This window comes from Lutra lutra, chromosome X (assembly GCF_902655055.1).
Source record: "Lutra lutra chromosome X, mLutLut1.2, whole genome shotgun sequence".
Taxonomy (NCBI): domain Eukaryota; kingdom Metazoa; phylum Chordata; class Mammalia; order Carnivora; family Mustelidae; genus Lutra; species Lutra lutra.
In genome coordinates this window covers 41,914,169-41,925,554 of record NC_062296.1, presented here as the reverse complement: position 1 = coordinate 41,925,554, position 11,386 = coordinate 41,914,169, and the positions used below count along the sequence as shown (strand labels likewise).

The 11,386-nt window shown below is 38.2% G+C and overlaps 1 protein-coding gene and 1 pseudogene across 2 annotated transcripts; one reads left to right on the top strand and one right to left on the bottom strand.

The window, feature by feature from the left end:
• Nucleotides 1-494: 494 nt before the first annotated feature.
• On the top strand, nt 495-2,192 carry LOC125092389 (interferon-induced, double-stranded RNA-activated protein kinase-like). 2 transcript variants are annotated; one of them, XM_047716831.1, is made up of 2 exons: nt 495-1,329; nt 1,453-2,192. In XM_047716831.1, the coding sequence occupies exons 1-2, from the start codon at nt 529-531 to the stop codon at nt 2,158-2,160; spliced, it is 1,509 nt and encodes a 502-aa protein (XP_047572787.1). In that variant the 5' UTR covers nt 495-528; the 3' UTR covers nt 2,161-2,192. The 2 variants fall into 2 exon arrangements, with proteins under 2 accessions (XP_047572787.1, XP_047572786.1); XM_047716830.1 differs by having other exon boundaries at nt 496-2,192.
• An 8,505-nt stretch (nt 2,193-10,697) lies between these two features.
• On the bottom strand, nt 10,698-11,016 carry LOC125091462 (cyclin-dependent kinase 2-associated protein 1-like; annotated as a pseudogene).
• Nucleotides 11,017-11,386: the final 370 nt, after the last annotated feature.

Below are 11,386 nucleotides of genomic sequence, written 5' to 3'. Positions count from 1 at the left end.
TCCATAAGATGTCATTACATGCTCCCAGTGTGTTGTTCAACTTTAAAAAATTATGCTCCATAAAGCTGTAAAGTCATAATACTATTGAAATTGAAAAGCAAATTTGAAAGTAAAAAACATAAAGAATTGTGTGAAGACATTGGGGAAAGTATTTGCAAATATCTCAGATATGCGTTTAGGAGACACCATTCTATTAACAACAGATCATTTGGGTAGGGAGTATGAGTAGGTCTAGTGGGAGATGCAGGACAATTTCACTTTATAAATATACTTTAATATATTATTTAGAATGTTGTATTCAGGAAAAAATAGTACTTTCATAAAAATTTGGAGACAAGAAAGACTTGTGAACAGATTGAGAAATGTGTACATATATTAGATATTTTGTAAAGGTCTCCATTATATTCAATTTCATGGAGAAATGAAGGTAGATAATGAAGTAGATTAAAAAATTGAGACAAGCCCTCCGCAAACTCGAGGTCCTACGTAATCGCGGTCTTTCTCCCGCCGGGATTGTTCCTAGAAGAAATGGCCAATGTGCGTCCACCAAGTTTTTCTATAGAAGAACTTAATATATACTGTCAGAAGCGCAACTTGGTACTTAAGTATTATGAACTGTCTAAGAAAGGACCTGCACATAACTTAAAGTTTACATTTCAAGTTATCATAAATGAGAGAAAATATTCAGAAGCTGAAGGTAAATCAAAGAAGGAGGCCAAAAATGCTGCAGCCGAATTAGCTATTAAAAAACTTAACGAAGAAAGCAAGGCAGTTAGTTCTTTATCACTGACAACAACAGATACTTCAGAAGGACTAGGAATAGGATCCATTGAGAATTTCGTAGGCCGTTTGAATAGGCTTGCCCAGAAGGAAAAACTATCTGTAAATTATGAACAATGTGAACTGAACGAATCTGGGCCAGAAAGATTTTATTATAGATGCAAGATTGGACAGAAAGAATATGCTGTTGGCGGAGGTGCTACTAAGCAGGAGGCAAAACAGATGGCTGCGAAATTTGCATATCAGCAGATAGAGTTAGAGAAGACCTCCATGAAAGAGGACTCAGAAGCATCCAGTGATTCTTGGACTACTTTGTCTAGTGACTCCAGAAACAGCACTTTGGTGAAAAACATATCTGCTTCTAAATCACCACTTGAAAATGATTCCTCACCAAATGCTCCAGAAAGAAATTGTAACAGCATCAGTGTCAACACTTCTTCATCTCCTCTGAGCAATGTCAGAAGTAGTGAAAAGAAGGTGAAAAGAACTTTGGCACCTACCTTTAACTCTCCTGTGAGCAAAGAAAACAAGCACACTGTGGAAGAAAGGTTTGCTAATGATTTTACAGAAATAACGCCAATTGGCTCAGGAGGATATGGTCATGTTTTCAAAGCAAAGCACAAAATTGTTGGGAAGTTTTATGTTATTAAACGTGTTAAATATGATAAAGAGAATAAGGTAGAGCGTGAAGTAAAAGCTTTGGCAGAGCTTCATCACCCAAATATTGTTCAGTACTGTAATTGCTGGGCTGGGGACGATTACCATCCTGAGGACAGCATAAATCCTTCAAGACCAAAGATTAAGTGCCTTCTCATCCAAATGGAATTCTGTGACAAGGGGACATTGGAAGCATGGATTGATGACAGAAGAGGCAAGAAACCAGACAAACTTTTGTCTCTGGAATTATATGAACAAATAGCAGAAGGTGTAAAGTATATACACAGCAAAGAGCTAATTCACAGAGACCTTAAGCCAAGTAACATATTTTTAGTAAATACAAAGCACATAAAGATTGGAGACTTTGGACTTGTGACATCCTTGAAAGATTATGCAAATGGGACAAGTAATAAAGGAACTCTTCGATACATGAGCCCAGAGCAGATTTCTTCACCAGAATACGGAAAAGAAGTGGATATCTATGCTATGGGGCTAATTCTGGCAGAACTTCTTTATATATGTCCCACTCTTTCAGAAACAATACAGATTTTTAAAGCGCTAAGGGATGAGAAGTTCCCAGATGTGTTTGATGCCAGAGAAAAATTTCTTCTGCAGAAATTACTGTCACATGATCCCACAAAGCGACCTAATGCTTCTGAAATACTGGAGACTTTGAAGGAGTGGAAAAATGTTGCAGTGAAAAAGGAACGAAACACGTATTAGAGCCCTTCTAAAAAAAGTATCCTGCTTTGGATATTCAATTTTAACAAATTTTAACAAATTTAACTTCAAAAGCATTTATACATTTGCCTTATTTTCCTGGTTTATCTCCTTATTATAAACATAGGGAATCTCTCAAATTTTTTCTATCTATTAGTGAATCAATTAATAAATGTTAAGTGTTCATTCTTTCTGGGCCAAAAAATATAAGAAGATCTTTCCCTGTCTTAGATAGCTAACCAGCTCATTAAAGAAATATGATATCCATAAAAAAAAAAAATTGAATTGACTGTGTGTGTAATTCAGACTGGAGTAGGACTTTTAATCTCAGGTTTAGATATTCCAGAATATGTGCTTTTTTATATCCTAAAAAAGTGATAAATTCAGAGGGCTTGTCCCAGTTAAAAACTCGAAGAAACACTGGCTGATACCATGAAGTCATTCTCCCAAACCTCTACCCCTTTCCCCCTTGCTCAGCTCTTTATCTGAAACTTCACAGCTGCAGTACTAGATCTTCCCACCAAGTGGCACCCCATTCATTTCCATAAACGTTCTTTTTTTAATGAAAAAAGAATACGTTTGGCAAAGAGTAAAAAATACCATGAAACGGTCTATGTACTATATGAAACCAATTCTGTTTGGAAAATTCATAAGTATATTAAAGAAGTTCCATCTACTGTTGACTCCAGATCTATACCACGTTCATTGATTTACCTCTTCCCTCATCACTGTCAGATGATGTGCCCTGTAGGTTGTACACAGGGCTTTCTACCGGAAAACACGATGCTCACATTACATTACTCCACCCCTGTACAGACAAATCAGACCTTCTCTTCCACCCTACCCCTTCTCTCATCCCCTATGACACAGGACACACCTGCCCAGACCCAGCTCTGACGCTCCATTCTCTCTCAGTCACCTCCCGCCTGTCATGAGCTGCCAGTGGTCCACCAAGCACTGCCAAGGGGAGCCACTGCCACCTGGTGTTTCATCATCTGCGGACCCCGGAGTATGTTTTTACAGTCTTCTTTTATATTATCAGGATTCCCCACCCCCCGGGCAGAATTAGAATCCTTCTGTAGATAACTTCATAGCCTGGATTTTAAGGGAGGTAAGGGAGGGTATTGCCTTGGGGGGGGGGGTGCTCTTTAAATAAACATCTTTTTAAAGAAATAAGAAAATGGCGGTACGTTCGTGCCACCTCGCGAAAGAAGACTGAAGTGCAGCTTGACCATTGTGGAGCTGGAAACTGGGAGGGAAGTGCCCAAACCTACCTCGCAGAACTTTCTGGAACTCTGGGAGGAAAGGGGCATTCTTAGGATTAAACTCTAGCTTTTACTGATCGTGCTGCAGTACAATCTTCTATACCCAAGCATCGAATTCTGTCGTGGGGGAAAGGAAATCCTTTCCTCTTGGGAAAATACCTGTTTGCCTCCATTTGAACAATCATTTCAACATTCCTGATCTATACGTGCAGCAAAGAGATGGTTGCTGAGTTGGCAAGTGTAATTTCTGTGGAAGCATGGGGAAACACAGACCAGTTAGATTTGAGATGAATACTAAGTTTGACGACAGGTGCAGTGGGATGTGAATGAGTATTGAGAATTCATAGAATTTTGCTGCTAAGGGGAGAATATATGTAAAGAGGACAGTAGCTAAAGATGTGGAGAAAGGGCATTAATGAATATTTTAAAATTATCGATGATAAGAGAATTCAGCAAGTTGCAATCTTCATGGGAAGGAGCCATCTCTTCTTAGACTTGACATCTGTATTTACCACCCCACCCTTTCAACACTTTACTTCTTTTTCTTTTTTTTTTTAAGATTTTATTTATTCATTTGACAGAGAGAGATCACAAGCAGGCAGAGAGGCAGGCAGAGAGAGAGAAGGAAGCAGGCTCCCCACTGAGCAGAGAGCCCAACGCGCAGGGCTCGATCCCAGGACACTGAGATCATGACCTGAGCGGAAGGCAGCGGCTTAACCCATTGAGCCACCCAGGCGCCCCTTTCTTTTTCAATCTGAAGAAGGCTAAAGCTTAACCAGAGGGATGGCACAGAGTTTGGTCCTAATGCCTGTTAACTGGACAGATGGATGGATGGATGGATGGATGGATGGATGCAGGAGGTGTTAAACATGTGCTGAGAAGTCACTGATTTTTACATATCAGGACAGAGCTCTTCATGTAGTTGATGAAACCATGGTGTTGGGTGGCTGTGAGGATACAGCTTCTCAGGACTCAGCAACTGATGACTGAAAGATGGGAGGCATTTCCTATGTGAAGGACCAGCTTGAGTATCCTAGATACATGAAGTCATTGTGGCAACTGTGGTGACATTTTAATTCAGACAGACCTGGCCTGGCAAGAAAAGCATATCCTGCCTTTTAGGTGTTCAGGACTCAGCTGAGGGATGGGTCCCCACAGTAGGGACTGAACTGCCCTAGGGTGTGGGGAGACAAAGGGATCCCAGATATGTCAATTATTTCCAATTTTGGGACTGGGTGGCCCTGACTGTCTTGCAGGTAAAGCCATTGGGATATGGCCCAGTTCCAGTGAGTGTTGGTCCTGCTCAAGGGGTGTCCTGGAACTGCTTTCCTCTTAAGGCAGGGGTGCAGGAGGGAAGACAGATAACGACACTGAGCTCCATCTTCCCCCAGTTTAAAATGGGAATAAGAATGCTTAACTCAGGGGGCGCCTAGGTGGCTCAGTGGGTTAAAGCCCCTGCCTTCAGCTCAGGTCATGATCTCAGGGTCCTGGGATCGAGCCCCGCATCAGGCTCTCTGCTCAGTGGGGAGCCTGTCTGTCTCCCCCACTGGACTGCTGGCTCCTGGGGAACACGGTCTACATCTTAGTCACCAGCACTACCTTAGTGTCTGACAGAAAACAGGGTTGTGGTACTTTAAAAAAAAAAAGAATGCTTAACTCAAGATTGCTGAGAATATTTAGTGATACACAGGAGCAAGTCTATGGCCCTATGTTTATTGTAGGATCATGAATGCCTGTATGAATTCAGGTCACTTCTTATTCCTTTCCAACTTTGTTTTTAGGGAATAGATAGGGAAAGGAGAAGAAAAAGGCCATGTGAGAAGCCCATTATAATATGTGGTTGTTTTGACCATGACCCATTTTATCAGTCTCATTGTCTATTACCCTAGCATGATGCTGGGCACTTAGTTACATCAATGAAGCATATTGGTAGCTGGATCTGTCTCTCCCTATGCAGCTTCTCATGCTTGTGCTCAGCTCATATCAGGTGCCTAAAGGGGGCAGTTTCTGAGAAACTGTGTCCTGATGGCTGCTGCTGATTCTACACCAGACTTAAGGCCAAAGTCCTCAGGAGAGTATAACACCTCACATACTTGGTGGTATATGATGCCTGGCTCAAGTGATTTCACAGATATAAATAATAAATTCCCATGTTGTGGGAGATGCCTGGGTGCCTTAGTGAGTTAAGCATTTGCCTTTGGCTCAGGTCTTGATTCCCCCACATTGGGCTCCTTGCCCAGCGGGAAGTCTGCTTCTCTCCCTCCCTCTCTGCCTGTCGCTCCTCCTGCCTGTGCTTGCTCTCTCTCTCTCTCTCCCTCCCTCTCTGAAAATAAAGAAATAAAAATCTTTATATTTTAAAAGATTTTATTTATTTATTTGGCAGAGAGAGAGAGAGAGAGAGATCACAAGTAGGCAGAGAGGCAGACAGAGAGAAGGGGGAAAACAGGCTCCCTGCTGAGCAGAGAGCCTGATGCAGGGCTCGATCCCAGGACCCTAAGACCATGACCTGAGCTGAAAGCAGAGGCTTAAATCACTGAGCCACCCAGCCACCCCTAAAATCTTTATTTTTTTAAAGAATGTTGTGGAATACCTCCTGTGAGGTTCACAAACTAACTTAATAGTAGAGAAACTGTTTTGATCTCATGATGGGAGAAGAGGTTTAGCAGGTGGAAGTTCATTCCATCAGCAGCTACATGCTGTGTAGCAGCCCTCATGAGCAGTCTTAGAGATGCCTTTCATTGCTGAAAAGCAATAAATTGTCCATTTGGAGAGGAAAGCAGGTCTTTAATATGCATTTTTAGAAATATACCTACATTGTTCTTGCCATGTATAGATAACTTTCAGTTTTCACATATTTCATAGATGGATGTGGAAATATGCAGTTTTTAGATCCTCCAAGCAAATTCACATTGTAACATAGATTCTCTCCTGATACATGTTTTCTTCCATCATATAATAAAATATAATAAATATATAAATATATATATATTTATATAATTATATTATATTATTATATATATTATTTATATTTATATAATTATATTATATTATTATATATATTATATATTAAATTATATAATAATTTATATAATTAATATTATATATATAAATATATATATAAATAAAATATAAAATAAAATATTTTTTATTTTAAATAAAATAAATATATAAATAAAATATAATAAAATATTTTAAAGATCCTCCAAGCAAATTCACATTATAACATAGATTCTCTCCTGATACATGTTTTCTTCCATCATATAGTAAAATATTTTAAAGAGCCAGAAATTTTCGAAGTTAGTAAAAATGTCAGTTACTATGATTTAGTATTTAAAAAAATATGTATTACCCTAGACTTTGCCTTATTATAATAATAGCCACTTTCCATAAAATTACCAGTTACTCTTAAACACTATAATTTTACCTGGGATATTGTATTTTTGTATCTGTACCTCAGAAGGCAAGGGACATCACCTCTCCCTAAATATTTGGTTAAGTTTCACTGCAAATGATTACTTCTTTTTTGGTTATATGTAGTGTGGATCAATTTGATTGGATATAGTGTGGGTCTGTTAATACTGTAAGAACATAATCATGGGAATCTTCCACTTGATTAATTGCATTAGAGATGTGTGAATATATAAACATATGTTAAATAATTCGTTGAACTGTGGTTGATACTGTACATATTTAAAGTATATGCTCTAGTAAGTTTTAATATAGGTATACACCTGTGAATTCAACACTACAGTCAAGATAATGAGCATAACCATTGTTTCAAAAACCTTTGTGCTCCTTTGTAATGCCCCCATCTACCTTTCTCCAGGCTTGCTCTCCACATCACCAGACCCTATCCCCAGGCAACTACTGATTATCTGTCAGTATGGATTAGTTTTTTTTTCCTATAATTTTATGTAAATGGAATCATAAAATGTGTATTCTTTTTTGTCAGTTTGCTTCCTTTAACCTAATTATTTCTAGATTTATTTGTTGCATATATGATTATTTCCTTTTTATTATTGACTAATGTTGCATTATGTGGATATATATAATTTATTCTATCCATTCAACTGGTAATAGATATTTGGGCTTTTTCCCAATCTGGGTCTCTTGTAGATGAAGATGCTATGAATATTTGTGTGTAAACTTTGCTTGGACATATCTTCTCTTAGGTAAATACGTTTATAGTGCGAAAACTGGATAATATGGTATACAGAATGGAATCATATGGGAACAGGTGAACAGTTTTTCAAAAAGGTTGCACTAATTTTCATTGCCACCAGCAGTGTATGGATGGGAGTTGCATCCTCCACAGCCCTGCCGGGACATGGTATGGTCAATATTTTTATTGTATCCATTCTCAGATGGGCTTAGTGGGATTACATTTCCCTAATGACTAGTGATGTTCAGCATTTTTTTATGTGCTTATTTGACATTTGTGTATCTCTTTTGGTGACTTTCAAATATGCTACCCAGTTACTTATTGTAGTGTCTGTTTCTTCTCTTTTTTAAAATCTTAATTCCCGTGAGTGACGTACAATGTTATACTAGTTTCAGTTGTACAGTATAGTGTCTCAACGATTCCCTGTATTATTTAGTAATCACCAAGTTAAGTATACTCTTAATCCCCTTAACCTATTTCACCCATGCTCCTACCCACCTCTGGTAACCATCAGTTTGTTCTCTATACCTAAGAGACTGTTTCTTGGTTTGTCTCTTTTTCCCCCTTATTAATTTACTTTGCTTCTTAAATTCCACATAAGTATAATCACATGGTATTTTTCTTTCTCTGACTGCTTATTTCACTTAACATTATACTCTCTAGGTCTATTTATGTAGTTGCAAATGGCAAGACTTCATTCTTTTTTGGCTGAATAATATTTCATTATATATATATAGATATATATGTACACATACATACATATATACAATAAATACACATATATACATATGCATATATATGTGTCCATATATACATGCAACACACATATACACACATATATGTGTATATATGTGTCCATATGTATACATACAACACACACATATATGTATGTATATGTGTGTATAATGTAAGAAAGGGGTCCAGTTTCTTTCTTTTGCTGTAGCTGTCTAGTCTTCCCAACACCATTTGTTGAAAAGACTCTTTCCCATTGTATCTTCTTGCCTCCTTTGTCAAAGATTAATTGACCATATAATTGGGGGGGTTATTTTGGGGTTTTCTGTTCTGTTTCATTGATCTATGTGTCTGTATTTGGGTCATTACCATACTCTTTTGATTAATATATATTTGAAGTCTGGAATTGTGATAGTTCAGTTTTGTTTTTGTTTTTCAAGATTGATTTGGCTATTCAGGGTCTTTTTGGTTCCATACAAATTTTGGGATTGTTCTAGTTCTGTGAAAAATGCTGTTGGTATTTTGATAGGGATTGCATTAAATGTGTAGATTGCTTTGGGTAATGTAGACACTTTCACAGTATTTGTTTTTCTTTTTTTTTCTTTCTTTTTTTTTAGAGAGAGAAGGGAAGGGGCAGAGGGAGAGAGCCTTTTTTTTTAAGATTTTATTTATTTATTTGACAGAGATCACAAGTAGGCAGAGGCAGACAGAGAGAGAGAGGGGGGGAAGGAGGCCCGATGTGGGGCTCGATCCCAGGATTCTGGGATTCTGGGATCATGACCTGAGCCGAAGGCAGAGGCTTTAACCCACTGAGCCACCCAGGCGCCCCAGTATTTGTTTTTCTAATCCGTGAGCATGGAATGTCTTTCCATTTCTTTGTGTCATCTTCAATATCTTTCATCAGTGTTTTTTGGTTTTCAGAGTAGAGTTCTTTCACCCCTTTGATGAAGTTTATTCCTAGATACGTTGTTATGTGGTGCAAATGTAAATCGGATTGTTTTCTTAATTGCTCTTTCTGCTGCTTCATTATTAGTGTGTAGAAAATGCAGTGGATTTCTGTACATTGATTTTGTATCCTGCAAATTTACTGAGTTCATTTATCAGTTCTAGTAGTTTTCTGGTGGAGTCCTAGAGTTTTCTATATGTCATCTGCAAATAGAGAAAGTTTTATCAATTTGGGTGCCTTTTATTTCTTTTTGTTGTCTCATTGCTGTGGCTAGGACTTCCTATGTTGAATAAAAGCGATGAGTAGAGGGCATCTGGATGGCTCAGTGGGTTAAGCCTCTGCCTTCGGCTCAGGTCATGGTCTCAGGGTCCTGGGATCGAGCCCTGCATCAGGCTTTCTGCTCAGTGGGGAGCCTGCTCTCCCCGCTCCCCGCTCTCTGCCTGCCTCTCTGCCTGCTTGTGATCTCTGTCTGTCAAATAAGTAAATAAATAAATAAAATCTTTTTTTTTTAAAGTGGTGAGTAGACACCCTTGTCTTGTTCCTGATGTTAGGGGAAAAACTTTCTTTTTCTTCATGGACTATGAAGATGGCTGGGGGCTGTTTATACATGGCCTTCATTATGTTGATATTGGTAGGTATTTATTTATTGCCATTTTATGTTTGTTTTTGTAGTTCTTCTCTGTTCCTTTCTTCTCTTGCTCTCTTTCATGGTTTGCTGGCTTTCTTTAGTGATATACTTGGATTCCTTTCTCTTTATTTTTTGCATATCTATCACTTGTTTTTGATTTGATTTCAGTTTGTACATAATGTTTTTTTATTGCTAATGAAAATAAGTTTTATTACATCGATTAATAAATGCATACAAAGATGTGAATGGTCTTATGCATTTTCTTCCAGATGTTTGGATCAACTTACAGGAAAGGTGTAACTGAAATCCATACACTGTCTTAATAGAAAAATTTTCAGGGGTTCTTATTAGGTTAGATTTGGTAGGTTGCTCTTTCTTCTGCATTTTATAACTTGTGCATTTTTAAAATTGACGTTAAAGCACTGATAGTCATACAAGCAAATACTTAAGCACAAAAGAAGTTTCATTAAATGGAATCCACAGCATGTGGCAAACATATGTACTAAAAACAAAACCCTCAGAGTTTTTGTATCAGCTTTTGAAAAAGAACAAAGAATAATCTGGTTAACATAACTGTATTCAAAAGAGAGGATAAAAGGGAGAGACTGTTATTTTTGCTGTGAGATAAGTATCTTTTATGTGCATCTTTCAAATCAATACTTTAAAAAAAATCCTGGGTAGTTCCTAGCTATTTAAAATGTAAATCCTAGTCAGCTGCAAAATATTTCTCAATCTCAGAGCCTCTTGAACTATGGGAGGGATATGGGAAGGAGAAACCAAACTGTTACCATTTTGAAAACAAGAGTCTCATCTGAACACGGGAGATGAGCTGTAAGTTCTCACTTTGGAAGAAGATGGAAAATCTTTTCCATCAGTTTCAGCCAAGCACTCTCACACCAGCCCTCTGGTGTGAATAATGCCTCATTATAGTCTCTTCATGGCACCCTTCTTCCCCGCATATATGGGTCTAATTTCCTTACCCCAACTCCTCATTGATGGCTAGGAACTCAACATACTCAGCATATTTGCTTTGGGGTACCTGGCTGTTCTCAGTTCCCTGGCTGTAGCCTGGAGATAGTAGCCCATAGTCACTTAGCAGTTGATGGTACTGTGAGGATGTTGCCATCCTAGGGGATGGCAAGTGGACACTCCCAGTGGTGTTGATGGAAGCCACGGGCATGTCTGTAGAACATCTTATACATGCAGCAGTCTATATTAAGTTGATGGTCGCTTTAGCTTCAATCCATTTTTACTCCTCTCCCCCAGCGTTTTAGGTATATGGTGTTATATTTAATACCCATTTATGAATCCCTCAACTGATTTTTACAGAAATACTACTTTTTACTGATTTTGTGCTTCCTACTTTTCTTACTCTTACTTAGTCTTTCTTTTCCAACTCATGAAATTTGGCCCCTCTCACTTTCAAAGCCGAATGTTGTGGGGATTTATCTTTCCTGTGTGGGCTTCCTGGTATGATAGTCTGTTTCTTTCCCCTC